Source organism: Pangasianodon hypophthalmus, chromosome 13 (genome assembly GCF_027358585.1).
Source record: "Pangasianodon hypophthalmus isolate fPanHyp1 chromosome 13, fPanHyp1.pri, whole genome shotgun sequence".
Lineage (NCBI taxonomy): Eukaryota > Metazoa > Chordata > Actinopteri > Siluriformes > Pangasiidae > Pangasianodon > Pangasianodon hypophthalmus.
The window spans coordinates 10,497,656-10,511,341 of NC_069722.1; the positions used below are offsets into that span (position 1 = coordinate 10,497,656).

The 13,686-nt window shown below is 39.1% G+C and overlaps 2 protein-coding genes across 2 annotated transcripts in view; one reads left to right on the forward strand and one right to left on the reverse strand.

Moving 5' to 3' along the window:
- The first annotated feature begins 329 nt into the window (after nt 1–329).
- On the forward strand, nt 330–9,097 carry bri3 (brain protein I3). The gene is made up of 3 exons (XM_026916762.3): nt 330–977; nt 2,987–3,101; nt 7,698–9,097. The coding sequence occupies exons 1-3, from the start codon at nt 797–799 to the stop codon at nt 7,828–7,830; spliced, it is 429 nt and encodes a 142-aa protein (XP_026772563.1). The 5' UTR covers nt 330–796; the 3' UTR covers nt 7,831–9,097.
- A 1,590-nt stretch (nt 9,098–10,687) lies between these two features.
- baiap2l1b (BAR/IMD domain containing adaptor protein 2 like 1b) overlaps nt 10,688–13,686 on the reverse strand; it is a 41,256-nt gene continuing 38,257 nt past the window's right edge. The window contains exon 14 of the mRNA XM_026916269.3: nt 10,688–11,704. Within this exon, the coding sequence (XP_026772070.1) occupies nt 11,632–11,704 (73 nt within the window). The 3' untranslated portion in view covers nt 10,688–11,631. The remainder of the gene's footprint in view (nt 11,705–13,686) is intronic.

Consider the following 13,686-nt stretch of genomic DNA (forward strand, 5'->3'; position numbering starts at 1 on the left):
TTAGATATCAGCTTATAGTGCATGTCTTTGGACTGGGGGAGGAAACCAGAGTATCCAGAGGAAACCCCTGAAGCATGGGGCAAACATGTAAACTCCACACACACACACACACACACACACACACACACACAGGGCAGAAGCAAGAATTGAACCCCCAATACCGAAGGTGCCAGCCAAACATGCTAACCACTAAGCCCCTCCTCTGGTGCATTATTTTCGTATATCAGCTGCTGTGTGTTATTCGTCACATAACAGCGGATCTGGCAACACCGAGCTCGCTGCCGCTCTGCGGCGGAAACAGGCGCGTGCCCCTTTAAGAAGCGCCTCAGTCCCACTTCATCACATGACTGCTGTCTTGTGACAGAGCAGATAACAGGGCAACGTTTTATAAGAGTTCTTCGGAGTTCTGGTCACTAACTGCTGTCGATCTGCTCGCAGGCGGAAGAGATCTTATTTGGGGCTCGTTATGGCGTTTTTTTAGCGTGTAAATATTTCTTATCCACCATTCCTTTCCGCGAGAGTGTGATCTGAGGGCGCTTTTAGCAGCGTGGATCACTCGGGGACAAAGTTGGCGCATGGAGGAGGAGGCGGTGAAGTCAAGTTGCAGTTTCCTTCGTCGTGTTTGCTGTTGTTTTGCTCGCGCGTGTCGTCGCTAAAGGGTCGCGTGACACTTGACCAAACGAGTACTGAAAGGATTGAAACAATAATCTGAGCTTTAGCGAAACACGTGACTATATATTAGATTGTCTGTTTATTTATTTATTTTCTGCAAAGAGCACACATCATTCCGGCGGATATGGATAATAAGCCTCTTCTTCAGGACAGACCCCCGGCGTACAACAGCGTCCCCGGGGCGTATAATTACCAGCAGCCGCAGCCGGGGTACGGAGCGATCCCGCAACCCGCTCCCGCTCCCGCTCCCGCACCTGCAGCCTTTCCAGCACCGCCTCCGCCATACATCTTCCCCACTGCACAAGGTGAGCCGCAGGAATAATACCCCATCCCCCCTTTCTGCTCAGAAATCCACCTCTGTAACACATTCATCTCATTCCAACTCTCAGCGTCACGTGACGGCATCAAACTTCATTTGTGTACTGATGGTAAATTTGGTCCCTGACGTCACCACTCTGTGTTTTGTTTTGTTTTGTTTTTTTTCCTCTCACACATTTCTCTTGATTGTAAATAAGTACTGGGGGATTATACTAAACTACTAGTCACAGTACTGTTTATAATGTACGCGCGTGCGCTAGCCTGTTGCTAATCAACACACGGGAGAAATATGCCGCGGATATGAACTGCTCCTGAAACACACCCAATAAATCAAAACTAAACCTCAGTAAATGTGTAAATCTGTTCCCTCCATCCTCTGTTCTTCTGCTGTTCAACAGGGTTCTCACTACATACCTGTAAAGCGAAGGGGAGAAATGTGCACTAGTTCTCTCTAGCGAGTATAAACAGCCTGATGTCGGTCCCTCCACCACAAGTGATGATTTTTGCTTTTTATTTGCGAAATAAATGAAGCACCCTTTAAACCTAAACTTTTATAATGAGTTTTTCAAGCATGTGGTACAAGCGATTGCAAGTCAAAACCAAATTTTGTGACAGTTTCCAAAAGAGGCTCCACTTTCTATTTGTTGTACAACCAAACTACTGGTAAATCTCATAAATATTTGTTTATGTTTATGGTTTTGGGGTAGGTGGGTCATTTGGCAGCTACATCTGGTTGAAATGTTATCTTGTGTGCCTACAAAAATAAAGAAAAAATATTTCAAACATCCCAGTGGTCAGCTTTGGAGTACAGTCTCGGCTTTGGAGTGAGGTAGAATTTTGGAGTGAGGTGGACTTTGGAGTATGGTCTCGGCTTTGGAGTCAGGTAGATTTTGGAGTGAGGTAGATTTTGGAGTACGGTGGACTTTGGAGCACGGTCTCGGCTTTGGAGTGAGGTAGATTTTGGAGTGAGGTGGACTTTGGAGTACGGTAGATTTTGGAGTACGGTTGGCTTTAGGGCCTTCTGTGGTAGCTAATTTACTGTAATCTAGCAAACATTTTAGCAAACAGGCCAGGAATAACTCTACACAGGTAGGCAAGCAGTTAAATTAATGTGATATTAATGTAGCTAAGCTGTGAACTTGGCAGGAAGGTGGGAATGGCTTCAATGTTGATATGGATATAAGCACAATTCATCATCTATTCAGAACTATAGGGCTCTTGTTCGGCTGATGAACAAGCTGGCTGCCATTTCAGAGAATGTGCACCTTCAAGAAAGATTGTTCATTTAAGTGAGTACTAAATGTGAATGCAGCTGACCTCCAAGGCTGGTTATAAGGCTAATTAACATTTACAATATCTCCTAAGAACTAGCTGATATTAACAGGGTTGATGCTTCCAAGGACAAAGTAAATTCAGGAAATGCAGTCATCCTGTCATCCTGTCAGGGAGATCAGTAGCCAGATACGTTCCTGACAGGAAGTATGATTGTTTGACTATCTGTTTCAGAATGCGGCATTAACAGAGATGATGTTTGAAGATGAAACTGATGTGAACTGAGGAAATACTAATCTTAAAATCACTGCTTGATAACCTTTTTTTTAGGGAACCCCCATTAACGGTTATTTTAGGTGGCCTCTCTGACGATATTCATGGCCCTTTTCTCTCTTCTGCTGCTCAAGACAGCTTGTGCTTTCACTTTCACTTATAATTTACAATTATTATGTACACAGCATTTCTTTTCAATTGATTTAAAAATATGGCTTGTGCTGATTGTTTACCAAGATATTACGGATATAATTTTCTGCTCTCTCGAGATTTCCGTGTTGTTATACCAGAGTTTAAAGGTCACTTGGCCAGCGAGAAATCAGGAAGTTGTTGCTAAAAAAAATAATGGCAATGTTTCAAGCCTTACAAACTCAAAACATAGTCAGTCTCTAAGGCTTAAGAGTCCAGAGTTTCTAATTAATTATAGTTGTGATCTTATTCTTTTCCACAGGTTACCCAGCAGCTCCTGCCCAGGCCGCGGCCACAGGGACTCCGGCAAACTGTTCGAGCACATACACCATCATTCAGCCCTCAGTGGTGGTAGTAGGAGGATGTCCAGCCTGCAGGTGAGAAAATCAACTCAACATATAAATTTGTCTTGTTAGGTAAGTAGAAAATTGTAAGGAGGATGTGAATATGTGCATTTTAAGGTTGCACAGAGAAAGGAAACGGCAACAGGAAGCTCCCAACATTCTTGAACAACGTGGCACCTTCATGTCTGAAACTGGTTAATGAGTGCTTAAGTTAAAGTGTTTCAAGTGTCTATCTACTGTTCAGTATTTCAGTGGTCATTAGCTCATCCTGAAAGTGATCTTTTGTGCTCATAATTTAATCTTAACATTACTGATCAACATAGTCTCATAGAAAACCTGAGCTACACGTCATCCTGTCCACTTCAGCCTGAGAACGAATGTCATTTGGAGGCGCCTTCATTACGTGGCTTGAGGTCTTATTCCAAATGCTTCTCATATGTGGATCCTTGAATGTGGGACATGCTACTGAGCTCATCTACTCTAAATGCTCCCTCTTGCATTATATGTTGCTGCATGACGATGTTACTTAACGAGTTCAAGGATACAAAAAAACAAAAAAGAAGAGAGAAACGTCACTGGATTTTTTCTCTCTTCTTTCCTAACCTCTCTTACACAGTGGTGCTGCACTCTTAACATGACTGCTTTTATTCTTCTTGCCTATGGTGCTTGTAGTCTACCGATTCTTTAGTTCTCCACTCACAACTTTAGTTCCTACCTGCAGTTAGTTCCTGTTTACTTAAAAAAAAGATTTCTGTATGTGTTCATATGATGAGAGAAGGGAACTTTTTTCAGCTGCATTGTGACTGTGGGTATGACCATAGTGGTTTTTATAGGCTCTTTTCCTGTCAACCTTTTGAATGAGATCAACAGTTTTTCAGCTCACACTGACCTTTGGGTCTTTTGAACACTTGAATGAAACAAATGTTTTTTTTAAAAAAAAAAAACAGCAACCAATAAATATAAATAACAGTTGAGAATAGACCAATTTTTTACACGGTCATGTTTCAAAAGTGTCACTTGTACAGATTTTTAAGTTCCTCTGTGTTCGTGTGACCGGGATAAAGTCCAGTAATGCTGCTGGTCATGCTGTTTTTTTTTTTAATTTTTTTTTTTTTTATACACATCAGCATAGTCATGGGTGTGAGAACTCATGACATTTCTGATGTCACTCAGAAATCTAGTCCAAAGCAAATCTGCTCAGTGTGGGTATAGTTGTGTAGTCAAAAAGCCTTTCCAGACTATTAGTTTTTCATGCTGATATATATAATAAAACATCTGGTATAAAACACAGTTATAGCTCTCAATTGGGAATACTGTGGTTTTAAGCAGGAGAGACTTTCCAGCAGGTTTCTTTCATCACACATAGTGATGTGGTCATAATTGGATTTAAATTAATTTAACAATCCTTCAGTTGTGTTGTGTAAAACAGTGTGTCCTAAGTGAGTGTAAAGCGAGGCTTTATCTTTGGAGCTGACATAATAATAGTCCATTTAATTAGCCTGTTTGATCACACTCCTCTGATTGATTTTATCTTCTGTTTCTTTCTAATGGGCTGAGAGTGAAGACACTATGGAGATAAAGCGAATTTGTTCTGCCTTCTCCTTGCAGAAGATTTTACATTATGTTACTTTTTTTTTTTTTGTTCTTTTTTTAGTTTGTTTAACATTGTCTCAAGGGTGGTCTGGTAGTCCATGTACTTCTGGGAATCAGGAAGTTGACTTGGTCTGAGTCATATTGCTTCATCTCGATGTGCTGTTCACTGGGAAGTGCACACATCCCATTGGTCAGGAAAAAAACAAACATGTACAAAATGCTTCCTTTTTGTATTAAGACAGGTTTAGATGCAGAAATTTTACTACGGATGTTGCCATGAGCTGGTGTTTCCTCAGTGGTGGAGGGAATGACACATGATCTAGATTGAAATAGTCTCCTCCTCAGACGCTCCACCCACAGGCCACAGTGTGACTGATACCTTTTTTTTTTTTTTTTTTTTATACTTTTCTGGCCACGAGCTTCAGCATCTTTAAGGTGGAGATCTAATAGGCTCTCTGCACTTCTGGGTTTACACACTTCTGTGTGCCAGTGACAAAACAAACTTTTGAAAATTGCAACACAATGAACTTTTGAGGCAAAATATATTAATTGGACAAAATGAAAGTTCACTGGATCCTGTCTTTAAAAATGATTAGGGTTTTGTTTGAAGCAGTTTGTTTGTTAGTGATGAGTAAATGATGGTTCACGTGTTTGCCAGTGCGCTAAGGGAAAGCGAGCGAATGTTGGTTATTACCTTGTCAGTCAGATTTGATGATGTTAATGGTTCTTGTATTATTTACTCTATATACTGAGGAACCATACCCAACTCTAGGTTTCTAGCAAATACTGGGGGTCTGGGACTAAGATCCAGTAGTATCTATAAAAGATTAAATTAACGCATCTTGAACAGGTGAAACTGATCCTGTCAAAATGCCTATGTATGGGCTACACCACGTGATATTTAAAAAAAAAAATCATAATTAATATTGCAGTAGAAAGCTTTTGCAATACTAATGTCACAGAAGTCATCAATATGAGAATGAGCTGTACAACAAATGCAAAAAATGAATGGCAGTGTTTAATCATGGCACATCATGGGCTCACCAGATTGCTCCTGTATACTGCAAGGCATATTCAGGTCTTTGTCTATAGTGATATATGTGCTATATGCTTTTTTTTGTCCATATTGTGCAGTATACTGCTAACATAATCTCAGAAAATAATAAACTCATCAGTGGTGAAGGTGTCAAAACAGTAGCATCAAACATCCAGAGAGTGCAATTTTAAAAGAATGCTTTAAAAAACATAACACTAAAAATGAATGTGACTACTGTATGGTTGTGCTAGTCTTAGGTTTAATAACAATGTACAATTCTAAGAACATGCATGTTAAATATAGTCTTATATAGGCCTGGAGTCATATACACAGTCCTGGAGTACATAAAGGTGAAACATTACAAGAGTAAACCTGGAGAAATTCCATGTGAGTTCAATAGTCCAACAGTGTCAGATTTTCACTGTGAGACTTTATTTGATGAGTGATGTGTAGACAATAAAGAAGTTATTGTCAGAGGTGTAATGCATTTTTATCAGAGCTCTTCTCTTTTTCTGTTTCCTCTGTGTCTCTCATGGAATGAATGAATAAATAACTGCAGCAAACTCAGTGCGTTAAATTCACCTCCAGCTCAACCTTTATTCTTCTTTTTCCATTTATCGAACATCATATGCTTAAGGGACTGCATTATTTGCATATTTTCAGGTACAAAAGTTTGCACCCCTGTGGTGATAAAAGAAACAAAGATAATTATGTTTACAAATTATACATAATTTTACAACCGTCCAGATTCAGAAACTGCTCAGAGGAAATGAAAGCAGTGGGTTTAAAGGTAAAGAATGGGCATGCTAGTAAGTAGAACATTTTTAGAATACATTTTTAGGTGAAAGTATTTGAACTTATATTGTTCTGTTAGTTTTTCCACTATTAATATCTTATTTCTTGTTCCTGGTGACAATAAAGGACCATTTGTGATCTATCTTAGTATAGAATAAATTTCCTTGTCTTCTTTTTGTCTTAAGAGTCTGCAAACTTTTGCACTCTACTGTATGACCTAACTATGTCTCTTTTTACATCAGCTAATATTAATAGACATATCTGTCTGACGTTTAGTTGTCTGTAAAATGGTGTCTGGGTCTAAAGATACAGATTTATAATACATGATGTAAGGAATAAAACATGACAGAGGCATACTATTAAAATAAAGGAAAAAATTGAGCACCATGCAAAAATTGATTATTTTCCTAGAACAGCATGCCTCCTAAGTGTTTTATTCTTCTTATATCACAATAATTTGCCAACAATTTCATGAAGTAACTAAAAATTGTGACCTCATGCTGTGTGTCCTTTTATACTTACACTTAATGCTGTGGAATGTCTGTGAGACAAGTTAGTTCCTGTTGTTATAACTTTATTAAAGAGAGAAGAAGAGAAATGAGGGATGGAAAGATTTTTTTATATGCTGTAATGTAAATAACAAGACAAAAAAACAAAACAAAAAAAACATAGCTTGTCATATTATGGAGAAACCGGAATGTTCTCTGTCCTGAAGACTTTGCTGTGGAGGAAAACCTACTGATGTTACACCGACACTAGAGACTACTTCCTTAAATGTTAAATAACGTGCTTACAGGAATCTTCACCATGTCACTGATTTTTTTCTTTGTTAGACACACTTTAAATGATTTAACAAGTTGTTACTTTAGAAACAATAACATTAGAATGAGCACATTAATATAAAAGAGTGATTTGTCTTGCAGCCAGCACTATGGACAGAACTGCTCTTTATAGAAAATTAACAAACACATTCTGACCAATCAAAATAGAGAATTTAACAGTGCTGTGGTATAAAAGCATATCAACTACAGTTGATCAGAATATAAATGATAGAAAGAGAGAAAGTCAGGACCAGAACACAGACATAGATTCATATACAGCACAGTTAGTCACATAACATGATTTCTAGAATAGACATTGGGAAAAATGGAGGGGAAATTGCACTGTAGTAGAGGTTATTGAGAGGACTGTGCTCTTGTTGGCAGGGTGGGGGTGCTGGAGGAGGACTTCACCTGTTTGGGGATCATGTGTGCCATTTTCTTCTTCCCCCTGGGCATTCTCTTCTGTCTGGCCCTGCGGCAGAGGAGGTGTCCCAACTGCGGAGCCACTTTTGGCTAGACGGACCAAACCACAGCCACGTCTTGCGGCCCATTGACCATCGCTTGGGTTCTCTTTCTCTTTTTTTTTTTCTTTTTAAATCCATGTTTTACATATCTCTGTTGTTTAAAAATGCAAATCATGCATACTATCATAGCCCAATTTATAATAGCAAGTCGTCATAAGGTTTCTCAATTATTTTTTCTTTAAAGTATTAGCAAATGAAAAAGCAGCTTAAATTTTGTATTTTGACATGCTATGAAAGACTGTTGGTTTGCTTTTCTTTCTGCTTTTTTTTTCGTGTAAGCCAGTCGTCATGTCATCGACTCACTGGTGCCTTTAAAATGGCTGCGATTTAGAACTGCAGAAGAATGGAGACCATAAAGAGACTTAGCAAACAAGTTAAGAGATGATGATCACCATCTGAACTCCTAATTATGTCTCAATCATGGTTATAAATGATAATCACTTTTTTTGTTGATTTCTTTTAATTTACACCGATGAGGACTTCTTGTCTGTATTTCTATGAGACGAGGATCTACGCTGCCTGGCGCCTTGCTTGTGTGTGGTTGGGAATCATTGCCACATCTCATCAGCCTCATTCACAGAACAAAAACATGCTTTCCATTCAACATTTTAAATCAGAATCATGATTAAATCATGATCAGGCTTCTAGAAGACCAAACCACTTCCTCTCCATTCTTCACAGCAGGCCTGTTTTTAGTATGTTCATTATTACCTTTATGCCAAGCGCCTTCATTCCCTCTAGCACAATACACACTGTGCTGCTAGTAAACCTAAACCAGGTAGGAGGTATTTATAATCTCAATCAAAATGGTTTTCCTGAGTCTCAACTGTCACTTATTTCAGAAGCCAAATTCTGATTATAGCACTGCACTAATGATTAACTAATCATTTAATTAAAATGATTTTTTTTTCCCTTAAATGTTAAATTAAAAACTGAAATAATCATCCTGATAAGCAAATCTGCAGGTATAACACTCTAAAGAATCTGTTCATATGACCCACATCTAATGGATACATACAGTATGTTAGTGAGATCTGAGACAATACCATTTTCATTTCCTCTGCAAATGAAAGACAATCAGAACAGAATGAATGTCCCTTTGTGTTCCAGTGTTTTCCATTGATTAAAAAAGTCCTTGCTGCCATTATTTTATCATGTAATTAAATGTCAGGGGTATTTGCTTTAGACCACTGCATGTATAATCAGTTCAGACTTTTTATATGAACAAAACTGTAAATAAAACTTCTAGATATGCTGCTGTTGCTGTTTTTCACTTGTGTAGAGATTAATTTGCCTTTTCTGATATAGTTCTATAAATTTATCTTTATTTGTATATGGAACACTTTTCATTTTATGTCAAAATATGTTACGCAAATGAAAATAATAAGATTAAATAATATTTAAAGTGCAATAATGAAACAAAAAAAAATATCTCTGATTACTACAAATCATGAAAAATATAATCAAATGAAAAATGAAAGAAATACATCTACTGATAATTTTGGAGCAGTAATTCAGAGTTTTGGGGCAAACAACAGATGGAAAAAGAGTGATCATCTGGATTAAGAGTAGGCCAGTCTCAGCTGAGTGATGTTCTCAGGATGGGTTATATGGCTAGATATGCAAGAGCTAAACCATTTAGAGCTTTAACAGTCCTAAACAGGACCTTACTGACAACATGAGACTTGTATACTGGAAGTATACTGGATAATAAATATACTGGAGATATATACACTGGCTTTTTCCTGATGTGGGCTGCTGTACCATTTAGGGTTAGCCAGTGTCTTACACTGGATATCTTTCTTAAATTATAATCTGCAGCTTTGGAGACCATCTAAAAAACACTAAGCTCCTGTACTGAAACTTTGGGCTTCACAGAATTGGGTAACCTTATTGCAGGCAAACTTGGCACCCAACAGCAGTAGTCCTGTTTGACAAGAATTGAAGAGAAGGAAGTTTGATCAAAGCTTTTATGCTTTTTATAGGTCTTCCATTTTACTTATCTCTGTTCCAAGATCTGGCCAAATGGACAAATATGTAGAAATGATGGGCTGGACACCATATTGCACTATTTTATGATGCTAATTAACCGTATACTCCTAATTTGGTCACCACTAGCTCTCACCCATCACATGACAGCTACATGCTTCCTGCAAGACACATAAAGCCAGCCACATGTCACAACTTCTCAAACTGCTGCTCATACCACATTACAGGTCAGCTAAACACTTGGAGGAAAGTGCTATCTGTCCTCTTCAACATACAGACATCAACATACAGGATCAGTTAGTGTCACTTTGACTGACAGGTAGCAATGCCATCCCTCCCACCAAAAGAGCAAGGCCAATTCTGCGCTCGTGTGCTCCTGGCCACGGATAGCTGTGGGATTGTTGGGATTAAAACTCACGTCCGCAGTCTGGAGCTCACTGACGATTTTATTCAGCAATAATGAGGACAAAGTATCACCTCGATGGTTACCTTAGTTTAAATAGCAAAGGGATTCAATTTGTAGTAATCATTAATAACAACATCAAAATGACTAAGATTCACTATGACGATACTACCCCTACAACAACCTGTGGATTTGCAATTGGGAAGGCCATAGACACTGTAACCTTGTATCTACCAGTTTTGGCAGAAACCTTCCCTACTAAGCAGGACTGTCAGTCTGAGTTAGCCTGCTTTTGATTTTCACAGAAACTTTGCTTTAGCCTGGAAAGAGATTCCTAACCACTTAAACAACTCAAAGGTTTGATGTTTAGGTTGCACAAAATAACACACTGTACCTTAAATCCTACCTACCCTGAGGATACATATTCAGCTGTTTTATAATCAAACAGTTCAAAATGATAAAAGAAATAAAACATTTTTATTTTATACAGCAGTGATTCACAGGGCATTGGAAAAGAGACAACTGTGTTGATAAAACGAATAAATGGCTACCTTAAAGCTTCAAAATTAATTTAAGTACAATTTGTCTATGTAATTAAAGTGTGTTTAATCAGTGTGACTCTCGAAGACAAGTGAGGCTGCTTGTGAACTGGATACGGACATTGAAAAATAATTTTCAGTGACATCATAAAATTAAAGAGGTAAATGTATCCTCTCTGAGAAAAAGAAAAAAGGGTATTAAATAGTATTTGGGAATGGGTCTGTTGAAGCATAGCTTTACAATCTAAACACACTATCAAGCATTTGGAATTAAAGCATATGTTTAATCCTAGTGTACCATGATGTTCGAGATTTTAAATAACCTGATACAATTTAAGTAATCCTGCATAATTACATCTGCAACACTATATAACCTGAAAATTCAGTGCCTTGGTCCCATTTTTACATTCATCATTGTCCCATGACAATGTAAAATTCTTAACAATTAATTAAACATCCTAGGTTCCTCTACATCTCAGCACAGGGAAGGCGTGTTATTCTTGCAAATTAAAAGCAGTCATCAACGCCTCAGGTAAAACTCCGGACAAAATATATTATAAGCATATTTACTCTATAACAGATCTATCTAGCGCCGCTCTTGTTCATCGTCCAGGACAAACCCTATACGGCAGCACAAACATCTGAATGATTTTTAAATGTGTATGTGAATATTGGCTTTTATAATGTACAAAGATAAATGTGTAGTTTGCCTGTGTGCAATGAGGCCACCAAGGTATCTAGTCCAACATGGCCTAAAGCTCATGTATAATGTAGTACTTTGCAGAAGAAAGGTCTGCATTCACGCAGCAGTGGTGGTGATGCTGGGGGGAAAAGAGCTGCTGATGGCTAAGGGGTGGTGATAATCAGATCCTAGGAGCCGATCTGTCGTTGGTGACTGTGGGCCTCAGCTTCACGGTGGCAAAAGGGTTCCCGCCCCTGAGGAAGTAACACACACTGTTAAACACTGGTTTCACATGTCTAATCGATCTATATCTTTGTAAGATCAGTTCCCTGATATCAGAGCAATTTGATTTTTTTTATTAATTAAAAACAACAGTGTACTTTTTATCCATTCATAGTTATATTTAATGTTCTGGAACTTCCATGAAACAAGTTAGTTCCTGTTATCACTCATACCGATCAGCCATAACCTTAAAACCACCTGCCTAATACTGTGTAGGTCCCCCTTGTGCTGCCAAAACAGCTCTGACTTGTCGAGGCATGGACTCCACAAGATCTCTGAAGGTGTGCTGTGGTATCTGGCACCAAGACATCAGCAGCAGATTTTTTAAGTCCTGTAAGTTGTGAGGTGGGGCCTCCACGGATCGGACTTGTTTGTCCAGCACATGCCACAGATGCTCGATCAGATTGAGATCTGGGGAATTTTGGAGGCCAAGTCAACACCTTGAACTCTTTGCAAAAATTGTTCAGGAATGGTTTGAGGATCATAACAGTGTGGCAGGGCGCATTATCCTGCTGAAAGAGGCCAGTGCCATTAGGGAATACCACTGCCATGAAGGGGTGTACTTGGTCTGCAACAATGTTTAGGTAGGTGGTTCATGTCAAAGTAACATCCACATGAATGCCAGGACCCAAGGTTTCCCAGCAGAACATTGCCCAGAGCATCACACTGCCTCTGGTGGCTCGCCTTCTTCCCATAGAGCATCCTGGTGCCATCTCTTCCCCAGGTAAGCAACGCACACACACCCAACCAAACGTGATTTGTCAGACCAGGCCACCCTCTTCCATTGCTCCATGGTCCAGTTCTGATGCTCATGTGCCCATTATAGGCGCTATCGGTGGTGGACAGGGGTCAGCATGGGCACTCTGACCTGTCTGTGGCTACGCAGACCCATACGCAGCTGCAATGCACTGTGTGTTTTGACACCTTTCTATTGTAGCCAGCGTATATTTTTTCAGCAATTTGTACTACAGTAGCTCTTCTGTGGGATCTGACAAGACATGCTAGCCTTCGCACCCCCTGTGCCTCAGTGAGCCTTGGGCACTGATAACCCTGTCGCCAGTTCACTGGTTGTCCTTCCGTGGACCACTATTAGTAGGTACTAACCACTGTATACTGGGAAGAGCCCACACGACCTGCCGTTTTGGAGATGCTCTGAGCCAGTCGTCTAGCCATCACAATTTGGTCCTTGTCAAAGTCGCTCAGATCTTTACGCTTGCCAACTTTTCCTGCTTACAACACATCAACTTCAAGAACTGACTGTTCACTTGCTGCCTAATATATCCCACCCCTTGACAGGGGCCACTGTAACGAGATAATCAATGTTATTCACCTGTCAGCGATTTTAATGTTATGGCTGATCGTTGTACATTATAGCAGCTATATAACTATAAGCAGTGACATCAATAAGACAAAAAAAAACCACAAAAAAATTCGGCATGTCACGTTACTGAGAAACCAGAAAGTCCTGAAAACGTACTGCTTGTTACAAAGCAGTGACTCTGGAGACTCCTTTCATAAATGTTAAATAAACATCTCCTTACAGAAAGCTTCACCATATCAACCACTGTTCTATTTGACCACTATTTGAATATTTTGTTCTGGCGATAATAAAAGAACATTTGTAAAATGTAATGAACTAAATGTCTTATAAAATAAACTCCTTTGCCTTCATTTTGACCTAAGGCTGTGCCAGTTTTTGTGTGATGCATGCAGTTACCACCCCCACGGTGATTATTCATTAATGAACAGCACATCTACTATTGTGGAACTTCTGTGAGACAAGTTAGTTCCTATTATCACTTCCATTACAGTTTATTTTCTATAAACAGCATTACAGGGTCGCTCCCTTACAAGCCTCTCTTTTTTCTCTCAAGTTATAAGACCAAAAAATGCAGCTTGTCATGTTACTGAAAAAAAAAAAAAAGAAAATGCAAAGTCTTTCTCATGACTGAGG